Raw genomic sequence first — 20,150 nt, 5'->3', positions numbered from 1 at the left:
GATCTCCACTGAGTGGCTGCTCCCCTTGTTCTAGCTCCCCAACGATATTGGGGCATCGTGCCCATTTGGACTGACTCTCAATGGACTCAAGGCTCCAGGGCCCACTAGGAGTCCTACCTGTGAGCTCCTATCAGGAAGGGGATCGGAACCATGTTTCCTTCCCAGGCCTGCCTCAATTCATAGTCTCAGGAGAGCAAATCTGACTGGCTGAGCCAGGCTGTGTAGATGGCTCAACAACTCTAATCTCAGCACTTTAGGAGGCCAAGGCAGGAGGATCCCTTGAGGCCAGGAGTTCGAGACCAGCCTGGGAAACATAGTGAGACCTCCTTTGCTATAAAAAAATTAAAAAGTTAGCCAGGTATGGTGGTGTGCACCGGTGGTCCCAGCTACTCGGTTGGCTGATGTGGGAGGATCACTTGTGCCCAGGAGGTCGAGGCTGCAGTGAGCCATGATCACAACACTGCACTCTAGCCTAGGTAACAGAGCGAGACCCTGTCTCAAAAAATAAATTTTAAATTAAATTAAATTAAGAAGGCCGGGCGCGGTGGCTCATACCTGTAATCCCAGCACTTTGGGAGGCCGAGGCGGGTGGATCATGAGTTCAGGAGATCGAGACCATCCTGGCTAACACGGTGAAACCCCATCTCTACTAAAAATGCAAAAAATTAGCCGGGCGTGGCGGCGGGCGCCTGTAGTCCCAGCTACTTGGGAGGCTGAGGCAGGAGAATGGCAGGAACCCGGGAGGCGGAGCTTGCAGTGAGCTGAGATCGCGCCACTGCACTCCAGCCTGGGCGACTGAGCAAGACTCTGTCTCAGAAAAAAAAAAAAAAAAAAGAAAAAGAAAAACCCAACTATGTCCAGGGTATGATATCACCTGATACAATATGTCCCCCTTACCAGGCCTACCCTTTCCTCAAAGGCTGTAGATGGGGATAGGTGACCTGCAGGAGAGCTCATGACAGGCCTATGGTGGAGACTACTTGTCCTGACCCCACCCCCAAGCCCCACAGGCCCCTCTCTGGGCCCTGAGAGCTACCAGGGTCCTGATGGACTTTTCTTCGTGTCTGCAGTCTCTAGGAGAGAGGAGCTCGCCTATGCAATGCAGGAAGTTGCAGCTTTAGAGCAGAGCACAGAGGGAATCACCTCCCAGGGGAGCCAGGACCAGGGGGTCAGGAGTGTAGGGTCTAGAAGGCACGGTGAGCACCTGGAGCCTGCTGAGACCTGGGGTCAGAGGCCGGAGAGTTCAGGCAGGGAGACCCCAGTGCCAGGAAGTACCAGGCAAAGCACAAGGAATTCCAGAACCCAAGTGGCATAGAGGCCACAGGATAGTCAGGCCCGATGGTGGCTGTGACCTGAGCAGTCATGGGGGGGATCTAGGAAGCTGGTGAGGCAGACCCAGTGGTAGAAGACATGGCCCGGAGCCTTCAGAATATGGGGCTACAATCCAGAGGCCCTGGGGCAAAGGGTGTGAGAATCTGACCGCGGGACCAGAGTTTTGAGAACGCAGGGGCCGGGAAACCTTCCTGGCGGACAGCAGATGTCGTCCTGCTCAGCTGGAGAAGTCCCAGGCTGGGTGCATGGGAAACTCCCCCAAAGCTGGCTGAGGGCTCCAGGTCCCTGTGGAAACGCAGATGGCAGAGGAGGACCTGCTTGGAGTCATGGCAGACAAGAACCCCGAACCCCATTCCACCCTCAAGTCAGCTTCCTCCCAGCAGGCAGGGACCTGGCCACAGTCCTCACAGGGCCATCTCCTGCCTCGGTTGCCTCCACCTCCAGCCTAGAGGCAGGACAGGCATCACTGGCCCCTTGGATGGCTGAGAGCAGAGACTCGGAGAGGGAAATGAGCACGGTGTGGAGGGGAGGCTGGGCCGGGCCTGAGGGTCCTGAGAGTTCCTGTGGGCTGTGCACTGAGGAGGCCCAGGGCCCCAGGCAGCTGCCTCCCTCTCAGCCTGGAGGCCCCGGGATGCCTGTGGCAGCCCCTCTTCGAGAGCCCCCTCCCCAGGGCCATGCAGATGTGCTGCTCCCCAAAGGGCCGCCCTGCCCACCAGGCCCCCTGTGAGCTCCCCAAGGCTTGTCAGGGTCACCAAGGGGTCCCCAGCACCCAGCTTAGAGCTTGGCTCATGGGAACCTTCAGAGGATCTTTAGTATGTTTGCTGAATGATCATATCCAGAGAGCTCAGGAGACCTGGGATTCATGCTACTTCGCTGTGCCAGGAGTCCTTGGGGCAGGGACCAGTTTCTGGTCACCTGTGGGTCCCAGGGCCCAACCCACGTAAGGAGTCCATGCAGGGAGACTCCAGCTGAGAGGCCCTCCACGGAAGCGGTCAGGGAAACCCACCCTTAGCCTTTGGGAGAGGGGCCTGGCCCCGCTGGAAGCTGCACCTTCTATACCTAGGTCTTGTCGGCCCAATGCCTCCTGGCACCAGTGCGCAGGGTGGGATGGGGGTCCAGAGGCAGGCTCAGGAGCACTGAGCCCCCGCAGACTCTTGGTCACCTCTCCGAGGCTGTTTCTATAGCCCAAAGGGTTTGCTATCTCCTGATTCCATTTACATAAAGTACAGGACCGGGCAGACGAATCAGTGTGTTGGAAGTCACGGCGACGGTGCCCTTGGGGGAACCGGCTGGCACGAGGGAGGTGGCGGGGACTGGGGACTGGGTGGCGACGCTCTGCCGCTCGGTCTGGGCGCAGGTTATTTTGTGAAAGTTTCCCGAAAATGTGTTGAGCTGTGCTCGGGACAGGTGCACTTCCCTGTCCGCGTTTGCACTTCAGTAAAGTTTAAAACTGTGAACCAGCAGAGGAGATGCAGCAAGAGCAGTAGCAGGCGAGTCTCTCCCAGTGACAGCCCCCACCCTGCGCGGGGCAGCCTCCGTGTTGCCATGGAAACTGACCTCGGAGACAACGATTCTGGGCTGGGGTGGGGGCTCTGCGGGGGTCCGGACCTGCATTCCTGTGGACGGGCACCCTCCGCGTGGATGGCACCCTCCAGGCCAGAGCCGTGCGCGCTTCCTGAGCCGCCCTGCGGGAGGTGGAGGCAGCCTCCGGACCGCAGCGCGCAGGGGCTGGGGAGCCGGGGAGGGAGGGGTGACACCATCGGCGCCGAGGCCCGGCAGCTCTCCCGTCCCCCGCCCCCCGAGGCGGGGCCGCCGCGGTTCCTCCCCGCCCACCTGCCCCGCCCGCCTCCTGTGCGAGGGTCCGGCGGCGGCGGCTCTGCGGCCTCCCAGTCCCCGGCGTCCCCGGCGCCCCCGCCCGCCGCCCGCCGCCCGCCGCCCGCCCCCCGCGCGGCCCGGGGCCTGCTCCATGGGTGAGTGCGGGCAGGGGCCCCGGGGGCGCGGGGCGGGAGCCTGGGGGCCGGGTCGGCTCCTGACCTCCTCCGGGGAGGGCCCACTTCAGGCAAGGGGTGGGCGCCGACCGGGCTTCGGGCCGCTCGGACCCAAACTCGGCCCCCAAGTCGGGGCCTGCCTCGGCAGCACCCCGCTTCTCCTCCCTCCCCTCGCCTCTCTCTGGCTGGGCGGCTCTGCCCCCACCACGGTGCACTCCAGCCCCCAGGAAGAGAGGCAGCTTGGAGGGGGCCAAATTCAGGGTCAAAGATGAGTCTCGAGGAATGGGGGTAGCCCCAGACCTTCGGGGGCTCCTCTGTCTCTAAAGGGAGCGATGCAGGGCCTAGAGTTCGCAGGGATCTGGGACCCTGGAGCCCCTTCCCCCCAGCAGCCCTGCCGGGACCCCCTGGGAAGTCTGGGGCCCCAAAAGGTCACTGAGCACTCCCCTACTTGTCCCCCAGACTAGAGGGACAGAGGGAGAGAGCAGCGTATTTCCAAAAATGTTTTCTCCCCGTGGAATCTGGATAATTTCCCTGGGGACTGCAGGAGAAAAGGGCTCTGCAAACAGATTCCCGTGCAGATAAGTTGGCATTTAAAAGAGAAAGGGACACTGACTTCCTTTGAAGGGAGGACTGAGGAGATCGCCCCACCCCTCTTCTGGTCGGGAGGCCACTGGGGCCTGGGGAGCCTGGTGCCCCGCCGACTGATGCCCTCTGCTCCTCCCCTGCAGACGACCAGAGCCCCGCGGAAAAGAAGGGACTGCGCTGTCAGAACCCCGCCTGCATGGACAAGGGGCGGGCGTCCAAGGTAGGGAGACTGGAGAGCCTGGGGACACTTGGGGGTAGAGGGACCAGGGGGCTCTAATTGCCCTCTCCATTCCAGCACCAGCTATCCACAGAGCCCTGGCACAGTTGCGGCTGGCTGGGCTGGGTTTGAGTGTAGGTGGGGCCCCAGTGTATCTGGTTTAGGAGGCAGAGGGCCTGTCCCCGGCTCAGGAACAGTGGAGTCGGGGGAATTCTACAAGAGCAGGGGGGTGGGGTACCCCAAAGCCCTTTGCTGCACTGTGGTCCTAGCAGCCATTCGGAGGTGACAGGAGCTGTAGCCCTATGCCACGGATGAGGAAGCTGAGGCTTAGCCAGGGGAAGTGGTCTCCCACAGTGCTGGTCCAGTGCCCAGCTGGCACCCTTCCTGTTGTACTCAGCCACTCTTCAGGCCTGGGCATGGGTCTGAGATGCTTTCGGACTTGGTGAGTGTGACCATGGCCCTGGGGATGACAAAAGGAGGAAGGGGCCAGATGATCCTGGAGTGCCAGGGCTCAGGAGCTGGGAATGGGATGAAGTATAAATCAGGGAGAAAAGGGGCAGGAAGAAAGATAATAGTACTGGCTGGGCGCTTCTGCCTGTGACGTGCTGGGCTCGGTGCCACCCGCTTTCTGTGCCATATGCACTGCTTGCCGCAGCTCTGCAGGGAAGGCATCGTCACCCTGTTTTCCAGATGAAGATACCAAGGTTCAGAGAGGTCCAGTGACTTGGCCAAGGCCCCACAGCTCATAAGAGATGGAGCCGGGGTTTGGAGCCAGGTTTTGTCCCTCCCAGCAGGCATTTACGTGACAATAGTAGTAACTGCGCAACTTAGTGTCTGGCCCAGGCACCAGGACTCACTGACTCCTCCCTCTGGCCTTCTGAGATGGTCCTGTCCTTATTCCCACTTACAGATGGGGAAACTGAGGCTCAGAGAGGTGAAGTGACTCACTCAGGGACAGACTGCTAGGAAGTGGGAGAGCTGGGATTTGAACCCAGTACCCAGGTCTGTGTCATACCAGGGCCCCTGTTCTCTTCCATCATGTGTCTCAGCACTGCCAGCTGCAGGAAATGTAAAATGCCACCCCCCACCCCCTGCTCCCCTCCCGCACCTCCACCCAGACACACACACACTCATTCTGCACAGGAGGACCGTGGTGAGGGAACATGGAGAACTGCTGTGGGGTGGGGCGAGGAGGGGGCGGCCTCCAGTTGCCGTGGTCACCAGGCAGAGGGGCGGTGTGATGTCAGATACAATCTGCTGGCACGGATGGTGCCTGGCATTGGACTCTGGTGTTGGCTGGTTGCCTCTTTCCCAGATGGGGGCTCCTGGCAACAAATTGGCCTCAGCTCCCCCCAATATACATCCTGCCACAGGCCTGCAGAGCCCCGAGGCTTTTGCCTGACCTGAAGGGGCAGCTAGGGCAACAAGGCACACTGTCCTAGCCCCTCCTCTGGGCAGCTGCTCCCAGGGTGGGCCCTCAAGCTGCTCAGGCAGGGGCAGGGGTGGTAGGGCCCAGCCTGCATAGAGGTGAGGCGTGGGAGAAGAGAGCTGGTCTCAGAGTGGGTGTGGTCCTTCTGCAGCCTCCAAACCTCACCTCCAGCCCTGGCCTGCCTGGAACTCGGCACAGCTGACATTGGCATCAGCTGATGAGGGTCATCCAGCCTGCACAGGGAGAGTCTGGGCCCTGTCACCACTGGGACCCCCTTTGGGACAAATGGCACAGACTCACTGTAGGGGCAGAAATGCCTGAATTATCAGAGGCAGAGAGGGCCAGTCAGGGAGGGCATCCTGGAGGAGGGGGCATTTAATGGATGTGAAAACATGGATAGACAGAAGAGAGGCAAGGGCAGTCCAGGAAGGGAAAGGCAGTGGTGGAGAGGAGGTGAGGGGCACTCAGATTTGGTAAGAGGAACAAAGAATAACATTGTCGATGATGATAATAATAACCACTACTGGCTGGGCGTGGTTGCTCGTACCTGCGATCCCAGCACTGTGGGAGGCTGAGGCAGGAGTATTGCTTTAGCCCAGGAGTTTGAGGCCAACCTGGGCAACACAGGGAGACCTCTCTCTACTAAAATTTTTAAAAAGGCCTATCACGGTGGCTCACACCTGTAATCACAGCACTTTGGGAGGCCGAGGCAGGCGCATTGCTTGAGGTCAGGAGTTCAAGACCAGCCTGGCCAACATGGCAAAACCCCATCTCTACTATAAACACAAAAATTAGCTGAGCGTGGTGGTGGGCACCTGTAATCCCAGCTACTCGGGAGGCTGAGGCAGGAGAATTGCCTGAATCTGGGAGGCAGAGGTTGCAGTGAACTGAGATCGTGCCATTGCACTCCAGCCTGGGCAACAAGAACAAGACTCGGTCTAAAACAAAACAACAACAAAAATTAGTCAGGTGTGGTGGTGGACACCTGTAGTTCCAGCTACTGGGGAGGGTGAGGTGGGAGGATCATTTGAGCCTGGTACATCAAGGCTTCAGTGAGCCGTGATTGTGCCACTGCACTCCAGCCTGGGCAACAGAGCGAGACCCTGTCTCAAAAATAACAGGCCAGGCACAGTGGCCCACACCTGTAATCCCAGCACTTTGGGAGGCTGAGGTGGGCGAATCACTTGAGGTCAGGAGTTGGAGACTAGTCTGGCCAACATGGTGAAATCCCATCTTTACCAAAAATATAAAAAATAATTAGCTGGACATGGTGGCACATGCCTGTAATCCCAGCTGCTCAGGAGGCTGAGGCAAGAGAATCGCTTGAACCCTGGAGGCGGAGTTTCCAGTGAGCTGAGATCGCGCAATTGCACTCCAGCCTGGGCAACAGACACAGACTCTGTGTCCAAAAACACCCAATAATAATAATAACAATTATTGCTGACCAAACATGTTTACATGCCAGACGGGGTGTTAGGCCCTTCTGCTTGTCTCAGTGAAGCCTCTTGAGACCCTCAGAAGAGCATTATTCTTTTTTTTTTTTTTTTTTGAGACAGAGTCTCGCTCTGTCACCCAGGCTGGAGTGCAGTGTCTTGATCTCGGCTCACTGCAAGCTCCGCCTCCCGGATTTACACCATTCTCCTGCCTCAGCCTCCCGAGTAGCTGGGACTACAGGCGCCCGCCACCGCGCCCGGCTAAGTTTTTTGTATTTTTAGTAGAGACGGGGTAAGAGCTGCATTCTTATTCTCCAGGATGTGACTAGCATTTTGAAGGAGATGACTTCATTTATTCATTTACCAGACCAGCTTTGAGCATCTGTCGGTGCCAGGCCCAGTTCTAGGCCCAGGAGATCTCCAGGAAACAAAGGGGATGCCCTCCTAGAGATGACATTCTAGCTGTGCTGGGAGGAAGGAAGGGAAGTGACCCTGGCTGGCCAAACTTCCCCCCAGGCTGCCCTGGCAAAGGATCGATTTCAGGCAGGGTTGGACCCTTCAGCTTCTGGGCCCACCCTTGATGTTTTATTTGAGGCTCTCCTGGGTGCTGGAGCTTCTGAGATGAATTTGCCATCTGTCCCCTACCTCCTGTCCCTGGAGTTCCCACTGGGAGGAGGGCTAACCAGGATGGGCTTCCTGGAGGAGGCAGCTGGAGTCCTGAGGATTAAAGAGGTACTGAGATGGAGGAAAGCTGAGTGAGCAGGGGAGGGACACTGGGGGCTATAAGGGGCAAGCGAGGCCAGGGGGCACAGCGAGAAGGGGACGGGAGGAGGGGGAGGCAGGTGGCACTGGGAGCACCTGCATGTCCAGGTGAGGGGTCTGGACTGTGTATCATGGAGACCCCAGGAGAGAAACCGCCCCTCCCCAAGATGAAGATATGTAGAGCAGTCCACACCTCTGAGCTCCAGGATCAAATCTACTTTTTTCCAGCTGTGAGACCCTGGGGAAGTCACTACATTTCTCTGAACCCCAGGTTCCTCATCTGGAAAATAATCCTGCAGCGAGGATTAAAAGAGGCTCATATATAACATGCTTAGCATAGAGCCTAGCACAGTGTAGGCATGCAAGCTGTCCTGGGAGTGGGGGTAACAAAGTCACCTCTAGACTTTGGGTGTGCCCTCCGTACCCGCCCTGGGATCTGAGACCTCCCCAGGCTCCATCCCAGCTGCACGCCATTCTCCTGCCTCAGCCTCCCGAGTAGCTGGGACTACAGGCGTCCGCCACATTGCCCGGCTAGTTTTTTGTTATTTTTTAGTAGAGACGGGGTTTCACGGGGTTAGCCAGGATGGTCTCGATCTCCTGACCTCATGATCCACCCGTCTCGGCCTCCCAAAGTGCTGGGATTACAGGCTTGAGCCACCGCGCCCGGCCCCAGCTGCAGCTTCTTACACACAATTGGAGCTGTGAGTGTGGGGAGATGGAGAAAGGCGGGGAGATCGAGGCAGGTGGAGCTGTGAGTGTGGGGAGACGGAGAAAGGCAGGGAGATCGAGGCAGACTGATGATATTGTGGGTTCCCCCTGTCCTCCTGCGAGGTGGCCACAGGACAGTGTGTGGACTTCCCAGCTCCCTGCTGGGCTCCACTGGGCACTGCTCGAGGTCTAGTCAGGGTGCTCCAGGTCACAAGGGGGTATTGAGGACACTTGTGGCCCTGGGCCACAGGGGACACTGGGGCATCACATGTGAGGGTGTTCATCATGTAGGAGGTAGTGATTCCAGCAGCCACCATTGATCCAGCATGTACTGTGTGCCAGGCCCTGCCTGAGTGCCTGGCACAGGAACCTCATCTGGCTGTTTCCCCCGTTGCAGTGGGGCCTACCCCATCTCCATTTCCTAGAGAGGGCCCTGCAGAGTGGCAAGGTAAAATGACTTGGCAAGCAAGGCAAAACCAGGACTCAAACCAGGCCTGCCTGTCAGAGCCTCCCATTTCCTCAGAACTCTCAAGAGGAAAGAGAGGTGAATTTTTCTGCACAGCTCCTGAGGGCCTTGACAGGGAGGTGGGGTTCAGCACACTACAGGAAAGAGTTTCCAGCAGCTGGAGCTATCCCTGAAATAGAGGTAGTGAGCACCCCATCACTAGACATATGCAAGAAGAGACAGAAAGGGAAGCGTAGAGGGGATTGCAGTGTGGAGCGGCGGTTGGATGGGAGGACTTCAGAGTTCCCTTGCAGCTTAACAATGGCCTGTGAGGTGGCAGGGATGAGTCAGGGTGTGCGTGTGTGGAGGGAGGGTTGGTGAGATGAAGACCAGGGAGAGGAAAGGGTGGGCCTGAGGCCCCCATGGAGAAGGGACGGGCAGGATGTGAATAATGGGAGAGGCAATCGCCTATTCTCCTGGGCAATGCTTTGGGGTTGAGCAGCGGCAGACCAGGATGCCCTAGGCAATGGCCAGGTTTGGGCCGTCTCTGGAGGTGACTCGTCACCAGAGAGAGGTGGTAGGGCTGTCTGCAGCTGAAGAAAGGGGCAGGGCCCAGAGAAACAATGCAAGGGGACTCCTGGGTTTTGGCTAAGTAGTTTTGGGGGAGCAGGTGAAGATGTGGGGATCCCTGGCCCTGGCTGGGAGCTGCCCTAGTATAGGCCCAGCCGCAAGGGTTGGGTGGAGGTTTTGGCCTGGGAAGGGATCGGGGGAAGGCAGTGTAGAAGGCTTGAAAGTGCGGAAAAGGCTGGTGGACCTGAACCCCGCCTCCTCGAGTGGGCCCCCTGTATCCACACCCTTCCCAGTCCTGAGCCCAGAGTTATTCTAAACTCCCGCTGCTGGGAGACGGGAACTGAGAACCACTAAATGTTAGAACGGCACCCTTTTCCAGCCATGCCACCTGGGCCAGAAAAAAAAAAGAGGGGACCCAGAGAAAAGCAGGCTGGTTCTGGGGCGCCGCGGAGGCCACAGATCAGAATCCAGCTTTTTACAATGGAGCGGAAGCAAGCCTGGCTCGGGGCGATTCCGGGACGAGCTAGGCCTGCGGGTCCCTTTGCCTGGTCCCCCAGGGCTTTTCTGTCTCGGGGAGGCTTCCTGTCGCGGGCCCTGGTCCCCCCCAGCCCCCTTCCGGGATGGGCGAGCTCCCATCTTCAAGCCCAAGTTAATGACCAGGGACTGTGAACTTTTTGGAGATCTGAAAAGGGCTGGCCCCTCGGGGACAGTGACGCCCCACACCCCCTCCCCTGAGCCCGGATCCTGGATTACCCCAAGCCACGGCCCGGCTTCCAGCTACCTCCCTGGGTCCGGCGCGGGGCCCTTCCTGGGACCCCTCCTCTCCCCGGTCCCAGCCAGACGGCGCCGTTGGTACATCCCGGCCCATCCAGGTGGTAGCGCCCGCGCGGCTACCGTAATTCCCCTACGTTCCGCGCCCCAGTTGGCGCGGAGTCGACTGAGCTCTTCCCGCGGCTCCCGTCCCCCTCTCCCCGCGCGCCCCATGAGGCTTTGGCAGTCTCGGCCCAAGCCTCAGACACTGGGGAGGAGACCCTGGTCCTGTCCCTAGGTAAGTCGCGGGGAAGTGGGAGCTGCGCTCCGGACGAGGGGTGGGACTGGGCGCCAGGACCCCCCTAAACCGATGGAGAGAACCCGGAGTCGAGAGTCCCACATAGTGCCAGGCCTCTGGGGTACGGGGTCCTCACCCGCTGTATCTCCATTTACATGAGGGTGGAATGGGTTCAAGCGCCCGCCCCCATCACAGTGTCTCTAGGGCGGGTCGGCTCGGAGATATGGCCGTGAGGAGTCTATGGGACCCTGGCCCCGCTATGGGGGGTATTGGCGGGTTAGGAGGATCCTGGAGGGGCCTGGGCGCGAGGCATGGCTGGGAGGCTCGGGCGACCCTCCCCATTTGGCCAGTCCCGGAGTCGGTCCCAGGCGGAAAAGCCCACTGGAGGCCGGCAGGGGGCGCCAGAGGCTGCGCCTCGGGCATCTGAGCAGACCCAGGCACCCGCTCAGGGGTGGGGATGCGGGGGACCCGTGAATCCGGGGAGGCCCTGGTCTGCCTTGATGGAAGTCTGGGAAATGGAAGCCAAGGGGTCTCCTACAGATTCCTCAGTAACTCTTCAAGTTGAGGGAGCTCGGGGGTATTTTACCATTCTCCTGCCCCTTAGCCAGGGTCCAGACACAGGCTAGGACCTGGCAGCCATCCCCAGATACTGAATTCTAGAGAATAGCCAATGCCTTCTTAGCATAGGTGGGAGATTGAGGCCCAGTGGGGGAAGGGCGGGGGTACGTAGGCTCCAGACCAGGTCTTCTGAAGCCCAGGCAGGTGCCCTCTTTCCCCTGCTCCCTACCAAGGAGCCTTCTAAGTGGCACTGGGGCAGGGGTTGCGGAGTCCAGGTGCTCCAAAGACACACGCTGGGGTCTGGGGCTGGGAACTGCAGGGGCTGGGCAGGAGGGGATGTTCACAGACTGCAGCCCCTCCCTCTCTCTCTAGCACTGGGTCCCAGTCTTGGGCATCCCAGCCAGGACTGCTCCCTGGGGAGGAAGGGGCCTTCCTGGCTTCCAGGGCCTGTGCGGCGGGCATAGCCTAGGGAGAGGTTTTCTGTTTCCCTGCCATCTGCCCAGCACAGGCAGGGCCTTAGGTCGGGCTCTGACTCCAGATGAGCCTCAGAACCCAAGGGGTGATGGGTGAGGCCTGGGCCTAGAGGAAAGGAGGGTGGGTGGGCCGGGTGGAGTGTAGAGAGCCGCCTGGCAAAGCCACCCCGCCCTGGCTGGCCTGCCCATGCATGCAGTCTCCACCCCTGGATTTCCAAGGTGTTGGGTGGGGCCTTGGGACTAGCAGGCTCCCAGGGGAGCTTAGCCCTGGTGGGAACTCCTGGCAAGGACATCCCTCCAGCCAGAGAGCTCGGACTCCTGGTTCCAGGCCTGTCTGCTGTCGGCAGAGCCTGGAGCTGGCCCCAGACCTGCGTCCTTTCCTGGACAGGGAGGTCCCTCTCCCACTCAGACCAGGCTGGGGCCCCAACTTGCTGTGGGGCAGGGATGCCCGGGGGATCCCTGGTTTCCCATCTTCTTGTCTGGGGCTGGGGGAGGTGGTACTGAGGGAGAACAGCCGGGTTGGGCGGGGGGTGGTCCTGCCTTGGAGACTCCATTATTCATCAGCCTCCGCATCTGGTTTCTGGGTATCAGTTTCAACAAGCCGGCCCTGACTCACAAGCCTGGAGCTGGGGCTGGGCTGGGGAGGGGCTCCCTCCTCAGAGAGTTGGGGGCCAGGACTTCTTGGGCCTGCCCCTGAGTTTCAGCTCCCTGCTGTGGTGAGGAGGTGGGAATGCAGGAGCCTGCCCAGGCCCACCCCCCTGCCCTGGTACGGGGGCTGGGGGCTCCTTTCTGCTCTGCACTCTTGCCCCTAAGGGGCAGTCCCCCACCGTCACCGAGTACCCAGGCAGCAGCCTCACTCAGGGATGGCCAGGGCCCAGGCACTCAGGTGACCTCTGGTGATCCGCCCTGACCCAGCCCTGGCGGTCTCCACTTGATGCAACCCCACACCGGTGGGCTCCCCGCAAGCTGGCTTTGGGATCTGCCGTGTCTTCAGGAAGGCAGTCTCCAAGGCCCTGTAGCCCTAACCAACATTCAGCTGTCTTCAGGCCCCACCCCTGCCCTGTGCCTGAGGCATCCATTTCCCTTCGTAGCAGCAGCTGGAGACTTTGGGGCAAGTCAGTTGACACAGGCCTTAGTTTCTCTATCTGTTAAATGGGGATCGTAGCAGTATCTCCTCCTAAGAGTCTTTGAGAAGAGTGAATGAGATTCACTGCCCAGAACTCCCGGGACAGGGGTGGCACGTGGGAACGCTCAGTGAAATGCAGTTATCTGCCTATGGGACAGGCAGGGGGTGGAGGTCTGGGGCAAGACCATCCAGTCTGAAGTAGGAACTCACCTGTCCAGGGCCAGTAGGCCCAAGGTCATGGATACTAGGAGGAGGAAGAGACCTTTGGTCTGGCAGTGGGGAAGGTTCTGTTGACCATCGGCCACAGGAAGGAATATCCTGGCCGAGCCCTTTCCTGTCCCCATGTCCTTCTATGGCATGAGGGCCCTTCTGCCTTCATCCGTTCACTGATCTCATCCCCACCAGCGCACCTACTGTGCACCAGGACTGTTCTAAGTGCCGAGGACACAGTGAGATCCAGACAGCCAAGGCTCTGGCCTCTGGAGTGGACAGTCTAGTAGGGAAGAATGATAATAAGAAAGTGAACAAAGAAATGAATTACAGGTAGTAAGAAACGCTAAGAAGGAAATAATTTAACTTAAAGGAATTGAGAGTGAGAGGGTAAGGGTGGTTTATTTTGAGAGGAGGGAAAGGGATGTCTTGGAGGTAGCATTTAAGGTGGGGCCTGGTGCCAGCTGTTTGAAGAGGGGGGCATGTGGAATTCCAGACAGAAAGTACAGAGGAGAAGGCCCTGAGCTTGGTGAGCTGTAGGGAGAGAAGGGAGACCAGCAGGTGGACCACTGTGTGAACCAGCTGGGAGCGAGGCAGGAGCCCAGCCATGGTGGGATTTCACTCTAAGCAAGATGGAAAGTTTTAGTTTTCAAAACTCTGCCTGTTGGCTGGGTGTGATGGCTCTTGCCTGAATCGCAGCACTTTGGGAGGCCAGGGTGGGGGTGGATCGCTTGAGATCAGGAGTTAGTGATCAGCCTGGTCAACATGGCGAAACCCCGTCTCTACTGAAATACAAAAATCAGCTGGATGTAGCAGCAGGTGCCTGTAATCCCAGCTACTCGGGAGGCTGAGGCAGGAGAATTGCTTGAACCTGGGAGGTGGAGGTTGTAGTGAGCTGGGATCATGCCACTGCACTCTAGCCTGGGCAACAGAGCAAGATTCTGTCTCAAAAAAACAAAAAACAAAAAACCCACAACTGTGCCTGTGGTGTAGACAGTGGATGACCTGGGTTTTGGGAGCGGAGACAGCCCTGGAAGTCTCCCAGCCTCTAATAAACTGCTGCTGCCCTCCCAAAGCCATCTTATGGACCCTGGCCCTTCCTGCCCTCTTTCCCCATGGAACCAGGTGGAGGAGGAGCTATTAGGGGTAAGTGGGCTGATGACAGACAGCACGGCCACCTCACCCCCATGGGTTCTGAGGAGTGCCTCAAGGAGGCCATTCCAGAATCCCTGAGCCACAGTCTGGGTTTCAGTCTTGCCCGTGGACTTTTTTGTCTCTTTATGTCACTTTATTCCCCACCGTGTGAGTGGGGATAATAGTGTGTGCCCTGCCTTCCTGGGAATCAGTGTAAAAGCACTTTGACAGCTGTGTAGTGATGACTCCAGCACCAAAGTCCAGGGGTTTGCACCCTCTCAGGCTTTGCTGAGTGCCCCCTGGCGGTGGGGACCTGGCCTAGAGCCGCAGGGACCTGGGCTGCTGTGCCATGTGGGTCGCCAGGGTTTCCTGATGCCTCCACCTCACCCAACTCCCAGGGATTGCCAAGGACAGCCTCTCGGAGCAGTCCGCCTTCTGCCCACTGCACTTTCCAGAGGACATCAGCCTTTGGCACTTGGCCTCTGCCATACCTGGGCAGTGAGCAGTCGGTGTGGGAGGGTGTACTGGGGCTCAGGCTCTCAGGAAGGGGTCTCCAGGATGATGGGAGGGACTGAGACGAGCTCCTGTTGTGACGTTGGGGTGTGTGACTGGGGCTCAAAACTAGTGTTGGAGCAGAGAGAGGTGTCCCTGGGGCTAGATGGAGAGCCGGACCAAGGACCCTGAGGGGAATGTCACCCATCCTGGCCTACCCCTTCTTGTGCCTGTATCCTAAGAGCTCCCTTGCTGGGAGGAAGAAGGGGTCCCCTGGGCTGAGGCTCTGAGGTGGGGGTGGGGTCTCCAGGAGGAAGGGAGGAGGGAAGGTACCCTTCTGGCTAGAAGGGACCGTTGGTGTTGGCGCTGAGGGTGAGGTGGGGACCACAGCAGGGTGGGCGCCCCAGGGCTGGGCAGGGGTCGGGTCGCCCAGGGGAGGGGCTCCACAGTCTCCACGGTTGTGGGGGCTGTCACCAGCGCCCCCTGCCTCCAGCATTCAAGGAGCTCCCCAGGGGAAAGAGCAAGTTCTGAGGAGCCCTCTGAGCCTGGCACTGGCATTGAGGAGGGAGTCAGAGAAGAGAAGAGGCGCAGAGGTAGGGGTCTCCCAGGCCAGGCAGAGGTGGGAACGTGGGGGTCCCGGAGGCTGGGTAGAGGCGGGGATGTGGGGGTCCCCGGGCCGGGCGGAAGTGGGGGTGTGGGGTCACCGGGTCTGGGCAGAGGCTGGAGGCAGGGGTACCGCAGGTTGGGCGGAGGCGCGGGTGTGTGGGTCGCCGGGGCGGGCGGAGGCGGGGGTGTGGGGGTTCCCGGGCAGGGAGGCGGGGATCCCCGGGGCTGGGTGGCGAGGGCCCGGGCGGGAGGGAGGTGTCCGCCTTCCTGGGGGGCTGGGGGCTGTTCCGGGCCCGGCCCTCCCCGGGGTCCCCGCGCTCAGCGGGGGCGGGCGCGGCCGCACAATGGCAGGAAGCGGGGCTCCGCGCTTTGTCCGGCGGGCGGCGCAGACCGCGGCTTCCTCTGGCCGCCATGGGGACAGGACCCGCTGTCTCCGGACGCCTAGCGGCCTGCAGGCCGGGCCCGGCGTTGCTCTCCCGGGACTCGGAGCCCTCCTGGGCCGGGGGTCGTGCCCGCGACAGTGAAGGCCAGGTACGGGGCCGGGACGGGTAGGGAACGGGGCTGGGTGCCGGGTTCTCGCCTGCAGCCGCCCAGCCCTGCGCAGGAGGCCAGGACGGGGGTGCCCTCGACCCCCAGGGGAAGGATGTGGCCCATGGCAGCCAAGCCCCCTACCTGGGCAGCTGCACCCTGGGGACGGGGACCTCGGACTCCGGGGTGTGTCCCCGCCGGCTGAGATGTACCCGCCAATCCTTGGCCCTTTGTGTCTGGGGCCAGCTCCGGACACACCTGTGGGTCCCGGGCCCCGTGCTGGGCCACCCCTCTCCCTTCCTTCCTCTGCCCTGGCCCTGCCCACAGCCTCCTCCTACCGCCGAGGCCTCTGTTTCTCCTTTTGCCTCTCGCCCCAGCCCCTGTGTGAGGGTGGACGCCTGGCTGTCTGTCCCCGTCCTCACACGTGTGTGTTCCCCAAAGCGCCCCCCTCTGTTATTCTGGCTGCCTGGAGTTAGAAGGGGGTGGGAGCTGGCTGTTCCCATGGGTGGGCTCTCTCCTCCCTTGGGTTGAGACCTGGGAACATTCCTCCCGGACCCTGGCGTCCCTCCTGCAGGACAGAGGCAGGACATGGTGGGCAGGCAGGTTAGGGAGGGGCAGTTGGGTCTGAGAGAAGGGGCTGGAGTCTGGCTTCAAGAAGGGGCCGTTCTGCCCTAGTGCTGGGGAAGTCCTGCCCCTGGAGGGAGCTGGGGAGACTCTGGGGTTTGGGAGTGGGGTGTGAGGCAGGATGGGTAGCAGAAACTGCACCAGGGGTCTCTGCCCACCCCAGCTTCTCAACTGGGCTCATGGTTCTCCGGGGGGGGCTTCCAGAACTTCATCCTCAATCAGATCTGCTCGATGAAGTCAGAAACCACCTGGTTCAGATCCTGTGCCCCTAGTGCCCCTGAGAGGAGGGAAGCAGATGAGGTCCGCCGGGCCTGGGCACCAGCTCCTGGCAGCAGCCGGAGGAGTCCAGCAGCCTCAGTGATGGTAGTGGGCATCCAGACCATCACAGCAGCGAAACTGATCTCGAGTCTTTCAAGGGATCCAGGGTGGGGTGCATCATAGGGCTCAGTCCATATTTGTTGAATACTGACTCTTCTATAAGGAGTGAATCAGGGTATAAAATCTGCTGTCTGTGTATTGGACTGATTGAAAAACAAGATTGTGGCACAGAATCAGAGTTGGACTGGAAGGGTCCCAGAGACCCCCCCAGATCTCCTTCACCCTAGCACGGCTCCTGCCATGTCACCCCCTACCTGCGGTGGGGCCAGGGCTTGGGTCACGGGCAGGTCTGCAGCCCCAGCTGGCACTAGGAAATCTCAGGAGGCCCGGAAGGGATTAGAGTCAGGAGCCTCTGCCAGGCAGGCTGGGCACAGAGGGCCAGAGGGCTGTGGCTCCCAGGACGAGGGGACAAGGTGGGGCAGATCATTCTCATGAGGAGACACCCAAAGCTTGGGCTCCCAGAAGCTGCAAAGCCTGATGTTTCTTTCAGCAGTGCTCTGTGGATTCAGGGTGAGGGCATACGAGGAGCCCTGGCTGAGGATAGCTTAATGGTTTCTGTAGTTTTTAAAATTTTTTCTGAGACAGGGTCTCACTCTGTCGCCCAGACTGGAGTGCAGCAATGTGATCATGGCTCACTGCAGCCTCCATCTCCTGGGCTCAAGCAATCTTCCCGCCTCGGCCTCCCAAGTAGCTGGGACTACAGGAGAGTATTACCACAGCCAGCTAATTTTGTTTGTTTTTTGTAGAGACAGGATCTCACTGGGTTGCCCGGGCTGGAGTCTTTCTTTTACAGTAGATTAATACAGAAACCAGAAAGAGCTGCAGGGGTTGAGGGATCAATCCCGTGACCCTCACTTCAAGCCCCACCAGCACAGCTGAAGATCACTCCTAAAGGGTGTGGAAGTGGGGGCACCTGGCACTCAAGGCTGCCTTCAGGAATCTGGGTCATCCTGTCCCCAGCCACCTGCCCGGGGCCCAGCTCCATGCAGATCAGCCCCTCCCTGAGCATGCGGGCGTGCTTGGAGTGCCACCTGCTGACTGCCTGTCCCCTTTCTTGTCAGATGGAGACACAGGGGACACAAGAACTGATAGGGCTTGCATCAAACTGAGATTGATTTTCTCCTGTCCCTGTAATCCCAGCCGGCCTGAGGCCAGCGTCTCCCTCCTAAGACACCCACGAGAGGGTGCGAATGTGGTTAAAATCTGGAATCCAGGCTGGGTGCAGTGGCTCACGCCTGTGATCCCAGCACCTTGGGAGACCGAGGTGGGTGGATCACCTGAGGTCAGGAGTTCAAGACCAGCCTGACCAACATGGTGAAGCACCGTCTCTACTAAAAATCCAAAAATTAGGTAGGTGTGGTGACGGTGCCTGCAGTCCCAGTTACTTGGGAGGCTGAGGCAGGAGAATTGTTTGAACCCGGGAGGCGGAGGTTGCAATGAGCCAAGATTGTGCCACTGCTCTCCAGCATGGGCGACAGAGCGAGACTCTATCTCAAAAAACATAAATAAATAAATAAATAATCTGGGATCCAGAGCCCCACACACGCTGGCTTCAAGTCCTAGCTCCACTGGCTGTGTGACCTTAGACAAGTCATTTCACCTCTCTGAGTTTTACTTTCCTCTTGTGTGAAATAGGGACAATAACAGCCCCTATCTTATGGGATGAGATACACATGTAACGCCCCCAGTGCAGCTCCAGACACATGATGACCACATTAAAAACACGCTCAGACTCTTCCCGGCCTTCTCCTCCCTCCTGCCGTCTCATTTTCTCTGCTGTCCTCACCATGCCTATCTCGGAAACCTCTCATTGGGCTTTCACCAGCCAGAAACTCTTCAGCGCCTCTCTCCTGCCTGAATTCATAAATTAAACAAGTGTTTATGGAGCAGCTGGGACTGGAGGTCAGGCGCTGAATCAGAGAGTAACATTTCTGTCCTTGCGGATGTGACCAGGTGTGGAGGCAGCAGGGTGGAAGATGTGACCTGTCAGGTGCTGGAAAGTGCTGAGGACAGGAAAGGAGCGTGGAGGGTGAATGAGGAGGATGAGAAGGTGACTTAGGGGGAAGCTCGCAGGAGGGGAGGGAAGGCAGGGAGCCGTGCATTTCAATATCTGGGGAAAAGCATCTCAGGCCAGGGACTGGCAGATGTCACAACTCAGAGGTGGGAACTGCCCTGAAGGAGTGTGTCCTGGAATGACCAGGAGGCCAGTGGGTAAGGGGAGTGAGCCAGGATGGAAGAGCAGGACAGGAGGTCCCTGAATGGGGTGGCCTTAACCCTAAAAAAAAAGTCAATGTCATAAAAGACTGAAAACCCTAACCTTAACCCTTTTGGCTTTTTTGTTTGTTTGTTTGTTTTTATAAGATGGTGTCTTTCTCTGTAGCCCAGGCTGGAGTGCAATGGTGCAATCTCAGCTCACTGCAACCTCTGTCTCCCCGGTTCAAGCCATTCTCCTGCCTCAGCCTCCTGAGTAACTGGGACTACAGGCGTGTGTCACCATGCCCGGCTAAGTTTTTGTATTTTTAGTAGAGATGGGGTTTCACTGTGTTAGCCAGGATGGTCTTGATCTCCTGACCTTGTGATCCACCTGCCTTGGCCTTCCAAAGTGCTGGGATTACAGGCATGAGCCACTGCGCCCGGCCTTTTTTTTTTGAGACGGAGTTTCACTGCAGTCTGGAGTGCGATGGCACAGTCTCGGCTCACTGCAATCTCTGCCTCCCATATTCAAGCAATTCTCCTGCCTTAGCCTCCCAAGTAGCTGGGATTACAGGCATGCACCACCATGCCCAGCTAATTTTGTATTTGTAGTAGAGACGGGGTTTCTTCCATGTTTGTCAGGTTGGTCTCGAGCTCCTGACCTCAAGTAATCCGCCTGCCTCGGCCTCCCAAAGTGCTGGGATTACAGGCATAGCCACTGCGCCTGGCCCCTTTCAGCTTTTATTCAGAGTGAGATGGGAACCCCTGGAGGGTTTTGAGTAGATACAGTGGGACTCCTCTTTGAACAGGACCCACTCTAGCTGCCCATGGATGACATATTGTGGGGGATGGGGGTAGCAGTGAGGCTAGTTTTGAGGCCATTGTTGTCATCCAGCTAAGAGGTGGCTGGGCAGTGGCACGCTTATGAGCTGTGGCTGGGTTGAGGCCACAGATACTAAAGGTGGAGCCAGCGGAATTTTTGGGCTGACCAGATGGAGGTGTAACAGAGAGTGTCAAGAGTGATCCCAAGCCAGCATGGTGGCTCACACCTGTAATCCCAACACTAATTCCAGCCCTTTGGGAGGCTGAGGTGGGTGGATCAGTCGAGCCCAGGAGTTCGAGACCAACCTGGGCAACATGGCAAAACCCTGTCTCTACTAAAAATTAGCTGGGTGTGGTGGTGCATGCCTGTAGTCCCAGTTACGTGGAAGGGTGAGGCAGGAGAATCACTTGAACCCAGGAGGTGGAGGTTGCAGTGAGGCAAGATTGTGGCACTGCACTCCAGACTGGGTGACAGAGGGAGACCCTGTC

At 59.0% G+C, this 20,150-nt stretch overlaps 1 protein-coding gene across 10 annotated transcripts in view; it reads left to right on the top strand.

Moving 5' to 3' along the window:
- PLEKHG5 (pleckstrin homology and RhoGEF domain containing G5) overlaps positions 1–20,150 on the top strand; it is a 53,631-nt gene that overhangs the window by 19,326 nt on the left and 14,155 nt on the right. For 5 of the 10 annotated variants that reach the window (XM_009183007.3, XM_009182953.3, XM_021935563.2 and 2 more), the window contains exon 2: positions 4,049–4,125. In XM_009183007.3, coding sequence (XP_009181271.2) covers positions 4,049–4,125 — 77 coding nt within the window. Of the gene's footprint in view, positions 1–3,189; positions 3,303–4,048; positions 4,126–8,370; positions 10,518–15,506; positions 15,648–18,124; positions 18,697–20,150 lie in introns of those variants that run through there. The other 5 variants (XM_009183044.2, XM_009183412.2, XM_009183102.2 and 2 more) reach the window with 4 other exon arrangements.

The sequence above is a fragment of the Papio anubis genome, chromosome 1, assembly GCF_008728515.1.
Source record: "Papio anubis isolate 15944 chromosome 1, Panubis1.0, whole genome shotgun sequence".
In the NCBI taxonomy this organism is placed as follows: Eukaryota; Metazoa; Chordata; class Mammalia; order Primates; family Cercopithecidae; genus Papio; species Papio anubis.
The sequence above is the reverse complement of the archived record's forward strand: the minus strand, read 5'-3'. Positions and strand labels throughout refer to the sequence as shown.